The sequence below is a fragment of the Stegodyphus dumicola genome, chromosome 4 (genome assembly GCF_044657685.1).
Source record: "Stegodyphus dumicola isolate Sdum_Otavi_A_Nest chromosome 4, ASM4465768v1".
In the NCBI taxonomy this organism is placed as follows: domain Eukaryota; kingdom Metazoa; phylum Arthropoda; class Arachnida; order Araneae; family Eresidae; genus Stegodyphus; species Stegodyphus dumicola.
Window position 1 is genome coordinate 8,801,858 of NC_140771.1, and position 13,445 is coordinate 8,815,302.

Sequence of the window (13,445 nt, forward strand, 5' to 3'; positions counted from 1 at the left end):
TCACTGCTCTAGAAGAATTACATAAATGGGTATTTTTTATTTTGTCTGACAATTTACTTTGTAAAATAATGTAAAAAATTTACATATAGTGCATTTTTTAAATACATTTAAAAAAAAATTGTAATTTTATCAATTAGAAATGCACATGGAAAAAGATTTAAAAAAACTTTTTTTATGCTACCTCAGTAAGTTTCAAAGTCCTAGATACGTGCTGTTTTCACAGTGCGATCACCACCCACAGTGAGTGAGAGTAAATTTTCTTTATTCATGTATTATTTGTCCCTAGGATCAGAATATTAGATTTCTAGAGTTTTTTAATTAAAACACTATAAAAATAATTGTTGGCCGGTAGTGCTACCATTTTGCACGTTAGGCTTATTGTATTCAGTAAAGTTGTATTCGTGGCTAACTTACTGGTGTTCATATTCGACAGTTGCCAGTATGAAGATACACTTCATGAAGGACTATAAAGTACTACTTTAAAATTTTTATTTTTATTTATTTATTTTTTATATGGCACTATATGGCAATGTAAAAACTTTTGATTTATTAATAAATACTAGATAAGGGCGGACGTGGGCAGAACCAATTAACTGTAATGGTAGAGGGATAGTGCCCACGTCCTCCGTTACTACTACTCTTGCCAGTATGTCCATTTCACAGCTATTCAAATAGTCTACCACATTTGATGCTTTGGCACACTTTCAGTAAGAGAAAAGTACTATTGTTTTCTGAGTTTTTTTTTTTTTTTTTTTTTTTTTTTTTTTTTTTTTTTTATTACTTGAGTTGAATATCATATATGTCAGGAAAAATATAATATACAATGAACAGCACCTGACAGTTATCACATTGCATTATGCATTAATGGCCCGAGTTCTTGTAGACTATTCAGGCTGATGTAAATCAGCTGAGAGTTAGTTGGCTATGTTTTTCGGAGGCTAAAGCTGTAATGAATATCAGCAAGATTGTTCTGCTGCAGACTAAAAGTATCAGGTGACTAGGCTTTTCATTATGATATAGTTAAGTCAGCATGATAGGGGCCACTGATTGTTTAACTGAGTATGATATTATTGAATATCGTATGTAAACTGCATGTAAAGTTTTGTTGCTTTACATGCAGTTTCATTGAATTAAAAAATTCAATGAAAATGGCTTAAAAATTCCTGTATAAACCATCCAGCATCTAGTGGTGTTAATACTATAATATGTGAAATTTGCTAATTGTGTTTTTTGAATTATGAAGACAGATTTAGATAGAAATTGGTGATCGAAATTAGATCGGTGAGATGTGTTCTTCTGAATTTATTATCAAAAAAAGTGTGTTACAGTTATGTGTCATGGGAGAACATTAGTGAAGGATGTAATGTATGTGATTTTAAATATAAATTGGAAAAACTGGAGTAATACTTGGCATCACAGTACAGTTACAGCTTACATCTTTTGAAATGTAGAGAAAAATTAAAGTGATTTAATTGTTGTCATTTGACATTTCTGAGTATAAATATAAGAATACAATAATTTTTTGTTTGCTGTATGAATGGCATTGTTAGAAAAGAGTTTTGATGTTTAAATATACCTTACATCTAATTAATTTATATATAAGTTGACAATTTAATAGATCTACCAACTATCAACTTACTGTGTAATTGTTAGAATTTCAAGCTACTTTGTTACATCTGATGTCATCCAGATTTTGTTTGTTAATTGTAAAAATTATACATGTATTCAAAAGAAACATTAAACACATATGTATATAAGGAAATCCACATCAATCATCAGCCTAATAGAAAAGCTGCTGATGTGTTTTCAGTTGAGTTTTTTTTATCAGCCAAGTTATTGAAGCTGTTAGATATCTTTTAGCAGTAAACTTTTACCATGGGGTTAGTAGTCATTAATAGAATGGCTGTTTGCATAGGTAATTTTGAACCCTCCTGTGTATTACATAAATACATGCTTGTTTCCATGTGAAAATCATTCAAGGACTTAATCTCCTACTTCTTAGTTGCGTAGGCCTCAGGTGCTTTGCTATCATGCAATTTCCTATGTAACTCAAATTTGTTTGCAACTTCTTGTTTAGTTCTGTTTTATCCATTCAAACTATTTATGAGACATTTTTGCATCTAATGAACCAAATTTAGGGAATGCATTTTGAGAATTAAAACAATTTAATAATTAAAAAGTATTGTGAATAATTTGGTGTACGAGTAAACTATAAAATATTTAATAATTGGATGTTTTGTTACTCATAAAATCATGTTATTTTTAGGATTTTACTCTTGATGGTAGCAGAAGATGTGATTATGCAGGTAATTTAAGGGGACGATGTGCAGATAATGATATCGTTATGCCGGGCCAAGAAATGAAAAAAGTGAAAGTAAGAGATTTGTGTATTTACTCATTTATTTATATTTTTATCACTTTCTTTCTGCTTACTTCTTTTATTGGACTAAGCAGTATAATCTGAAGATTTGTTTAATTTCAGGATCTAGAACTAAGTAACAAAGGAGTTAAAGAAGGAGAAGCTATTCAGATAAAACCACAGGAAATTACGTTAAAATTAAGACCAAGTAATTCGAATTGAGTTTTTTATTTTAAATAATTATTTTTTTTAATATGTTAAAAATGCTAAAATATTGCTGCCTTGTGACTTATGATTATTATTATGTTATAAATCCTCTCTATTAGTCCTTAATACATTTTCACTTTGTTCATGCTTATTTTGAGATCTTGGGTGTGAGTCATTTGTTAGAGGGAGGGAGGAAATATATCTTTCTGCCCTCAGTGTTATCACATTTATAAAATAAACTGATTTCATTTAATTATTTAGTTTTCTGATTTTGATAACATATCAAATTGTATTACATTAAAAGCCCAAAATCCGGATATCCAGTATCGGAAATGATCTACTAGGCAATAAATAAATAAATAAAAAATCCTCTCTTGTAAAGTTCAGGAATCGAAAATATTACAAAAGGAGGCAAGTGTAAGGCAATTTTTCTTTCGACTAGTTAAGATTCCTGCCTATCACTTTCAAACACACGCTGGCTAGAGAGAAACACCATAATCAATAACAGTGCATTGATTGACGGATTAATGTTGGCCAGGATCACACTTTCGGCCCTTGAGATGTTTGGGGGGGGGGAGGAGCAAGGCACTCTGCATTTTGCCACGCAGTGCAGTCTCTACTAGTCCTAAATTCTGCTGCACATTGCTGAGTTCTAAGAATTTTGCTGGTCCTAAATTCTACTGGCCAGTGTCCTCTCCTAAATTTTAAAAATTCTGCCATCTCTAATTTTTCCTGCTCTGTACTCCTCTAAACACTACAGTTTTGGCTCCCTAGTATATAGCCACACTAGTTGCACTACACTAGAATTTGCATCTGAGAGGATTGTTAACATTATTAAAATAATAACGTTATTGAGTAGGAAATAATAATGTTATTGAGTAGGAAAAACAAAAACTTATTTTTGCTTTTTTTAATTTATAAAGTTTAAATTGTTTAAAGTTTTTGTCAATGTAAAAGAAAATTATGTAAAAATCTGTTATGACTAATTAATATGCTGTACTTCCCCCCCCAAAATAATGCTTAATGCCAGTTCTGAGTAAAAACAATATGACCAGTCATGCTAGCTGTCAGAAGCAATAGTGACAGGGTTGGAGCGATCACATGTCAATCATGCTTGATATATTTGGCCCTGCTATACATGAGTACAAGCAGATTAACTGCTTGGTTCTTCAGTATAATAAATTTTCAGTATAAATACAAAGAAAAGAAAGATTGTCGATGAAAACTAACAGTACATTGAACAGTGGGAAGAAAAGTACTGTTTTGTTATTCAAAACTGCAAATTAATATGTGTAATTTCTCAAGAAACTGTTGCTGTATTTAAAGAATACAATGTGAAAAAGCAAGATCTTAAATATTTAAGTGATATACCATTACTTGTTTTATTTTAAGGAACTTCCTGTTTTATTGTTATTATTATCGATATACAGAAAAAATATATGCCTTATGCTTTTAAACACCAGAAGCAAATTGCTTTTTAGTTTCAGGTGTAAAGCAATATACAGAATTCTCGGTACTATTCAGTTTTGAGGGTCGTAAAAAATCGCGAAACTATTGTTGATGCCAGTGCTGCCAAAAATAATTGCGGCAACCCTAACACAAGAAAGGAAGAATAATAGTAAATAACTATTTAAGATTGATATTTTAATTTAGATGAAAGGTTAATTTCATATAATATTTTTTATTATTATAATTTATATAAAAGAGGCTAAACATTACTGAATGAAAGCATAAGAGTAAATAACTACTTCAGACCATTATAATAATTTATATAAAAATTGCTAAACATAACCGAATGGATGCCCTATTTCGCTACTGAGCTGATTTCATCTCGATGGTTGTTCAAACATAATTTCTATAATGAATGATGTCTTTTCTTTGAAAAAAAACTCTCAGTTTTTAAAGTGCAGAATCGCCGATTTATTTGTTTGCCGCTTTTTACAAGGGTAAAAACAATTGCATTTTTTTCAATTTTCTTTTACTTTTTAAGTGAAAATAGGTCGATGTGTACATAGATAAAGTCAAGGGTGTGTGCAATACCATTTTTGTTCAATTCTGGGATTTTTTTTAAAGTGAAAATAGGTCGATGTGTACATGGATACCGAGTATGTGCAATTCTTAAAAAACGCGTCAAGGAGTGGGTGATTCTGCACTTTACCCAAAATTCTGATGCAGACTTTTTGTCATGGGCAATTCCCAAATTGTTAAATCCATAGGATATCAAAAAAGGATTTAAAAATTAAACTAGTATTTCAATGGTGCCTTAAGAAATAACTTACTATTTAAACTTACGCAATCTGAAACTAGTGTGTACGGTAGATTTGACGCACTTTTAAATGGGTGCATTTGCTAGATTTGGCGCTTTTGCGCATACATTTTCGCTGAAATTTTTTTACGGTCCTCAAAACGGAATAGTACCAAATTATCTTCTTTTTATGGAAACTGAATTCAGTAAAAATGTTCAGAATCTAATATAATTTTCTTGATTTCCTCAACATTGTTTTTTTTTTTTTTTTTTTTTTTTTTTTTAAATGTCTAGATTAAAATTCCATGCTGTCGGAAATAAAATATATGCAGATTCTTGTAAAATATTTCATATTTTGTATTTTTAAGACCATATGCAAGTACCAGCTTTCATGAATCGTTATTATTTTTCAAATTGGAATGCCATTTATGAACATTAACTCTGCTTCCCATCCCACCCCTGGGTAAATCTTTGTTTTTTAAATTTATGTAATAGTGTAGAGCAAACCTTAAAAAATTCTTAAACTCTTGAAAATTTAGTTATGAATATGTGAGCAGTATAATACATGTTAAATAAATTAGTTTGATATGCATAAGAAGTAATTTAATTCTATATCTACAGATGCTCCATTTCCTTTGGTGGTTGATTTTCGCCAAGCTGAAGATTATCCAGTTGATTTATATTATCTAATGGATTTGTCCAATTCTATGAAGGATGATAAAGATAAGCTAGCAGAATTAGGCAATATGTTATCTGGTGAAATGGGGAAAATTACGCAGAATTTTCGTTTAGGATTTGGCTCATTTGTTGATAAAGTAGTTATGCCTTACGTCAGTACAGTGCCGGAGAAGTAAGTAATCATTATTTTAAAAGATTTTACTATAACTTTATTTAACTATACACCTGATATGAAAAGGAGTGTGTATTATTTCCGTGTCTCCCCCCCCCAAAAAAAAAGGGGGACCAGAGAGAGAGAAACTTTAATTGTTGTATTGTTGAAGTCAAGAGTTAAAAACATTTTTGAATGGTAGATGAAATTCAGATTACATTTTTTATGTTTTAAGAGGAAGTGGCTTAAAAACTATATTAGATTTTTATATAACTCTTAACGGATTTTTTATTCAAAAGTAGGCTTATTTCATGTAAAAAAATTTTTTCGTGAATATGTTGTACATCCAAATTTCGTATGTGAAAACTGTAAATATTTATTTTAAATAGTGCATTTTTTGGTGTGTATAAAGTTTATTTTATTTTTTGATAACGAAAATTATTTAACATGGAATTTATTTTTTTACAATTGGAACTTCTATTTTTGTAATATATGTCTTCTAATATAAAATTTTAGCTAAAACCAGTGGCGGCTCATGGCTAAAATTAGTGGGGGTGCTGTTCCAAAAAAAAAAAAAAAAAAAAAAAAAAAATTAACCTTTGTTTTAAAATTGTCTAAAAGGAAATAAACATGTATAAAAAGAAAATTTATTTTGAAACTTCATGAAATCTTACAAGAAAAAAATTAAACATTTCTTAATTACTTTAACCAAAATTGTTACAGTTCAATCTTTGTCTATTCATTTAAAAATGAAATCCATTCTTCTTGTTTTAATTTGTGCGAAAAGATCAATAATTTTCTCCTTGATCTCTGGATGACAACTGAGGAAATTTTTCTTTATTGAAATCAATGCAAGCGCATTTAGTCTTTCCGAATTCCTAGTGCTTCTTAGAAAAGTTTTCATTCTTTTAAATTTTGAAAAGCAGCGTTCTGCCTCTGATGCTATCAGAACTCTCAAGAGAATTTTTATCCGTTTTGTAATTTCACTAAGAACATCATCTAGATTATTTTCGAAAGTAAATTTTAGTAACTCAATTAATTGCAGTATTCATGGATATCAGACCTTCAATAGAATGCTTTTAGTTCAATTTCAAGCTTTTCTTTGTCAATCATTAAATATGCTTCAATGGTCGATACTATTTCTTCTGTAGAATTTTCATTCCTAAAACTAGCGAAGCATTTCTTGTTTAACAATTTAGCAGCTGCTAAGTGTTTAGCGGAAGAATATCTGTGCATTATATCAATGCATAGCATAAAGTCACATATTTCCTTAGCTTCTGCCATCAGCGTCTTTGAAAAATTCTTACAGTACTTTGCGTTTCTTAATTCTAAAATAGCAGTTTTGAAATTTGTTATGTATTCGTTAACGTTAAACAACACATTAATTTCTCTTTATTGCATTTAGTTGTATATTATTTCAACATGAGGCATCTGATAAAAAAGCTTTAACCAAAACTTGAAGTTATTATCATATAGTTTTTTTTTTTTTTTTTTTTTTTAAATTCGTGTTACTTTTGCAATAGTTTGATCTGCATTTGATGTTGATTGAATTTCAGTAAGGCAATTTTTTAAAGGTTGCAAATTTTCATGAACTCTGTTTATGGTCCGTATGATGAAGTTCCACCTTGTGGAGGAATACCACATGCGCGGAGTAAAAAGAAATCACGTTTCCAACAATATGCCAGATTTTGAGCACTACAAAAGCGACAGTGCTCTTCTCACTGCCCAGCTCATGTGCTGCTTTCTGTGCGTGCATACGCAGAACAGCCAAACACCACGTCACTGGAACTGTTAAGCGCGCAGTTCCAAACAAAGAATTTCGTACCTTTTCAACAAAGTAGGGGATGGCAACTGACATTAAGCTTAAGGATTATGTATTGTAAAAGTATAAAGAAAGAATTAAAGACTAAAGGGCACATTATATTAAATATTAAAAATAATAATAAGTGGAAATAGGGGGTGCTGCAGTTCCACAGTGCTTATTACGAGCCGCCACTGGCTAAAACTTTCATTAATATTTCAGTTACAAATTTCTAAGACAATCAGATTCTCAGATGGATATATTTATTCATACTTTCAAAAGATGTGTGCTTTTATTCAAAAGGTTTAGAAATCATATAAATTTAAATGTACAATTCTAGCCAGGAAATTTTTCTGCTTCATAACAGAATTCATAGTAATTTTTATGAAATATTAAGAAAAAAATTTAGTAAGTATTTTGATGTAAAATTGATAAAAATAATTTAATTACTTAGATTAAAAGAACCATGTACTGATTGTGCTGCTCCATATGGGTTTCTGAACCATATGCCTTTAACTACTGCTACGGATACATTTGCTAGACTGGTTAGAGAAGCTAGGGTGTCTGGAAATCTGGATGCTCCTGAAGGAGGTTTTGATGCTATAATGCAGGCTGTGGTTTGCAAGGTATATTATTTTGAAACTGCATAAAATTTCTCTTAAAAATGCATTTGATTATTCCGGAAGTTTTGAATTTCATATTCTCAAGTAATTGCAGTGTTTAATAATATCAATTAATAGCAGTTCACTTTATGTTTTAGAGCAAAATTGGTTGGCGTGAAAAATCAAGGAAAATGTTAGTATTCTCTTCAGATAGTGGATTTCATTATGCTGGTGATGGAAAGGTATATTAAATGGCATGTTTATAGAACTTTTTAATGTATTATATATTAATATGTAATAATTTAAGCAATATATATAGTATATAAGGTTTTATAAATAAGCAAAGTTGCTTTATTTATATATATATTGCCGAGAATTTATGGAAATTTTCTGAAGCTAAATTGCAGGAGTTGGCTTATGTAAGTATCTTCTAATCTCGATTCTCAAGATGGAAACAAAAATATGGATTTCTTAGTAAATTATGGTTGTATATGTAATATTTGATGCTGATGATTCAGTTCTGTCTAGGAACTTTATTTTATAACTTTAAAGAGTTTATTTTTATTCGTTTATAAAATAAGGAAACTTTATTTTATAACTCTAAAGAGTTTATTTTTATTCCTTTATAAAATAAAGGAAACTTTATTTTATAACTCTAAAGAGTTTATTTTTGTTCCTTTATAAAATAAAGGAACTCTTTCTAGTCTAAAGTTTTCTTAAATCTTTCAAATCTCTCAAAACCTTTTATTAGAAGTAAGAAGAAGAAAAGTAAAAAGCTATTACTTAATGCTAAAAATTCTGAAATGAGCAAAATTTGAAATTAGTGTTTAATAAAAAGTATTGTAAAAATGTAGTTCTAAAAAATATCCGTATGTTTATTTAAAAAAATGGAATTCAAATGAAATTTAAAAAAGCTAATAATTTCTTTTTCACCCCACAGCTTGGAGGTATTGTAAAGCCAAATGATGGATTGTGTCATTTAGATGACAATGGATATTATACTGAAAGTGTACATCAGGATTATCCTTCACTGAGTCAGATTAATCATAAAATACAAGAAAATAAAGTAAATATTATTTTTGCTGTTACTGCAAACCAGGTGCCAGTGTATGAACGTCTTAGTAATCTTCTTGAAGGATCAAGTGCTGGAAAACTTGAAAATGATTCGTCTAATGTTGTGGATCTTGTCCGAAATCAATATGATGTGAGTTTGTACTATTTATTACTTGTTTTCATTTTTTTTTCCTGCATGTATATCTAATTTGTATTTTCAGACATAAGGTACAGTAATTTTATGTATTAGTAAGGTAATTCTGGAGGTTTTGTTTAAAACATTTTCTTGTCATTTTAATGGGGGGGGGGATCATCAAAATTTAAGTGGTAAAAATTTTCGTAAGTGGTATTTTTTAACAAATATGATTCTTAAATATTGCAGGAAGGCCATCACTTTCCATTGTATGGAGTAATTTTCTAAATATTCTGTTTTTTAAGAAGTGGAAAATATTTGAAAAAGTGTGTTTGTATGTTTGATGTACAAATGTCTGATGTGCAGGGACTGCCCACCCTCTTTTTTTTTCTAAGTTTTTGAATGGCTTGGGCAGTTGCTAAAGAAACATCTGTTTTGCAACTGCTCCCAATAATATGCTACAATCACACTTTTTTGTCTGAAACTCTTATATTCCATAATGACTCCTTGGTAATCTCAGGCAGAAATCATCAATTATTTCATCTGTAATTGAGCAATGTAAAAATTTTGGGTTGTGGGAAGATGGAATTCCTCAGTGGATTGACTACAAGTTAATCTCTGGTCAAAAGCTGTTAAACCATTTTCATCAGATTCTTAGGAAATGAAATCATTCACCTATATCATCAAATCTTTGTTTTAATTTATTTTAAAATTAAGTTGCATCAACTGGTAAAGAATTTAGAGGGCTGAGGCTTTTTTCAAAGTACTGTATACTGGTGCTAATGATATTAATGTAGCTTGAGCTATTTCCTGCCCCCCCCCCCATGTTGCATGACAATCTTCTTTTCTACCCTGTTAAAAATATCACACTTCGCTTTTTTTTATCAATGTTTTAGGTCCTTCTAGCTTTTGATCACCTTGCACGTTCTGACATATTCTTCAAGAAAGCATTTAGCTCAAGAAGTCTGTACTATGGTTTAATGCCTGACTTACTATAAACTTCACGCATCAAAACATTCAGTTTTTTTTTTTTTTTTTTTTTTTTTTTTTTTTTTTTTTAAATCAGAATTTGAATGGTGAAAATAGACATCTTTAATCTTTTTCTGTAATTGGGGAATTCAAATGTTCTATCTGCAAGATTTGCCAAGTATAATTCTTTAATTCTTGATAAAAAAACAGCAACCAGATTTTCAATCATATCTTAGTATTTTATGTTGTGATACTGTTTTTATTAATTCACTTTGTCAAGCAGTTTAATTTATTCAAAGAGGGCAGGAAAGTTCATTTTTGTGTAAAATGATTTTGTAATCTTTGATCTTGTGAAAACTGTTTTTGTAATTACAGAATTTTTTGTATAAAGCCAGTATTCTTTAATATGTCAAAAGCACACCAACAGAATGTATTTCAATAATTTATTAAACCCATCAGCTACTTTTTGAGATGATTTCATTCCCAATATTGTGTAGCTAGTTAATAAATATAGTTCTCTTGATAAATTTGTTCTAAAAGAATATAATTTCTACATAACAATTGTAGTCACTGCATCTGATTCAAACACAGATTACCAATAACCATATGTTGTATCAGTAGTAAATAATTATAATGAAAGGGGGGGAACATAGTTAATCACGTTGTGGATGAAACTCTTGAAGAATTTTATTTGCATTCTGGTAAATAATTCTATTATTTTTTAAAGTGTCTGTGTGACAAAATTCTGTAATGAATAACATGGTAATTAAAATTTCTCTCTTGAGAAAGGGATGGAAGGGAACAATAATAAACTAATATAAAAAGTAAAATAGAACTTTGTGACAGATACAGATTAATGCTTTAAGGCTTCTTTTTCAGATATTTAATCAAAATCAGCTTTTTTAAAACTTCTATATTGTGTTTTATTTTTAAATTAAGGAATTAAATGTCTAATTTTTAGAGCAAAATTTGAATTATTGTCTTATTTATCTTTTATTGAGGTAAAATACCTTCCCTTTAAGCAAGATTTAACTTTAGAAAACAAAAAAAAGTTGCATGGAGCCAAATCAGGTGAATAAGGAGGATACCCCATCACAGTAATGTTTTTGCTGGTCAGAAACTGCTAATAATGTTACTTATGTAAAATTGTTTAATTTAAACACATATTATTTTATTTAATTCCTAAATGTTGTAAAATTAGTGTATGTATTAGGCATAAATATATGAATATGAAGGACTTAAAAGTATGAATTTCACATGTATATCTTTATGTAAGCATGTGTTTCATATCTCTCAAGTTGTCATGAAACACGGTATTTACTACTACAAAACTAGTCAAATAAGTAACTGGGTCATAAAATTTTTTCATGTTTTATTTTCTGAATAGGTATACATTAGCAAATATGGTATGGTTTTTCAAAAAGGAGAAATAAAAGTAATAACTTAAGCTGCAGATTTGAAGTCATATGATAGCTTTTAAAGTTACGCGAACATTTTGTGTGTTTCTTGCGCTGATAATTTTTTATCTCTTTTAAGAAAATAACCTCTGCTGTGGAGATGAAAGATAATGCTGGAAGTAATATACAAGTTACCTACTACTCAACTTGTCTGGAGTAAGTATATTTTTAAAGTGTCTATTTTGTAAATATGAATTTTGTGAATTTATAATGTAAAAAATATTACATTCTTTTGTGAAGATGTAAAGAACATCACAAGAATGTATATTTAGTGAACATATAATGTAAAGAAATTTTCCTAAATTATTGAAGAATTTGTTTAAATGCAAGTTACTTTCTCTGACATGTAAATATATTATAAATATTCTTAAAGTATTTAGAATAATGATTCTCAACTTTTTTTCTATCCTTCCCTTTTTGTTCTATGTTAGCGTGTTGACACCCAAGACTTTTTTTAATAGTGCTCCGAATAATAATGTTTAAAACTGAAAATATTTTATTCTGAAAGTCCATGAAAGGTATAGAAAATTTTTGCTAAATAAAAAAAAGAGAGAGACTGGTCCAATAAATCATTGTACTTACAGAATTAGTTCTCCTGTGCCATTATCACCTTTAAAGTAGTACTCTTCAGCAATCACACATTTCATTCGGTGCTGCCATTGCTGGTAATAGTTCTGAAACAAGGTTTTCGGAAGGCACTTCAGGAGATTCTCTGTTTTTGCCTGAACCTCTTCAAATGAGGTAAAATGCCTTCCCTTTAAGCAAGATTTAACTTTAGGAAACAAAAAATGTTGCATGGAGCCAAATTAGGTGAATAAGGAGGATATCCCATCACAGTAGTGTTTTTGCTGGTCAGAAACTGCTTGACAGATAGGGTCGTGTGAACGGAATTTTGATTTTGACATGTGTGTTTCGTCCCCCCTGAAAACCGTTTATGCCAATCAAACACACATGCACGAGACAAAGTTTCATTTCCGTAAGCCTCAGTTAACATTTGAAATTTTTCTGTGGCTAATTTCTTAAGTTTCGCAAGAAACTTGATGTTCACTGTTCGGTTTTTACATTAGATATTTTTTTCTGGCAGAATGCAGTTGCATATGTTCACTCAGTGACGCAGTAGTCCCAACTGGTGGGATCGGTTAAGTTGAAACTGGCCACATGGATAGAGGAGATGTGTGGGATGACGTCACTAAAACAGTTGTTGCCAACTCCACTTATTTTCCAAGCTACACACTTAGGCTCGTTTTTTTGTGTCACACCTTGTAAATGTTATTTACATATTTATCAATAAATAAATTATTATTCATTTTAAAATATGTAATTAAAAATATTTCTATTGCTTTTTGTCTATGTGTAACTTCTTTTCCTGTCCATTGTATTGGATCATATAATGTCAACTTTGTCATAACTAATTTTGCTGTAGTTTCAGGAGAGGAGCAAATCTCCCTGAAAGAAATCTTTTTTATTTGAGAACGCCTGATTTAGATTGTATATAACTAATTTTGCTGTAGTTTCAGGAGAGGAACAAATCTCCCTGAAAGAAATCTTTTTTATTTGAGAATGCCTGATTTAGATTGTATATAGTAATAAAACATGTTAGTAATTACATATATAGCATGCACTAGATTACATATATAGCATGCACTAGTAGAACTGGGCATTAAATATAGTGTTGAGAAGTATTCGCAAGGCAACCTATGGTAAGATTTCTGAGAAGTATTCACAATATATACTATGTCATCAAAATAGGCGATCCGTGACGCTGCAAAATATATTTATAATGCAGTCTA

At 29.8% G+C, this 13,445-nt stretch overlaps 1 protein-coding gene across 2 annotated transcripts in view; it reads left to right on the plus strand.

The window, feature by feature from the left end:
* The window catches only part of mys (position-specific antigen beta subunit myospheroid), a 64,343-nt gene that overhangs the window by 19,084 nt on the left and 31,814 nt on the right, over window positions 1-13,445 (plus strand). For both annotated transcript variants that reach the window (XM_085814524.1, XM_035355690.2), the window contains 7 exons: window positions 2,267-2,374; window positions 2,483-2,567; window positions 5,433-5,661; window positions 7,896-8,067; window positions 8,202-8,285; window positions 8,984-9,247; window positions 11,735-11,811. In XM_085814524.1, the coding sequence (XP_085670650.1) occupies window positions 2,267-2,374; window positions 2,483-2,567; window positions 5,433-5,661; window positions 7,896-8,067; window positions 8,202-8,285; window positions 8,984-9,247; window positions 11,735-11,811 (1,019 nt within the window). The remainder of the gene's footprint in view (window positions 1-2,266; window positions 2,375-2,482; window positions 2,568-5,432; window positions 5,662-7,895; window positions 8,068-8,201; window positions 8,286-8,983; window positions 9,248-11,734; window positions 11,812-13,445) is intronic.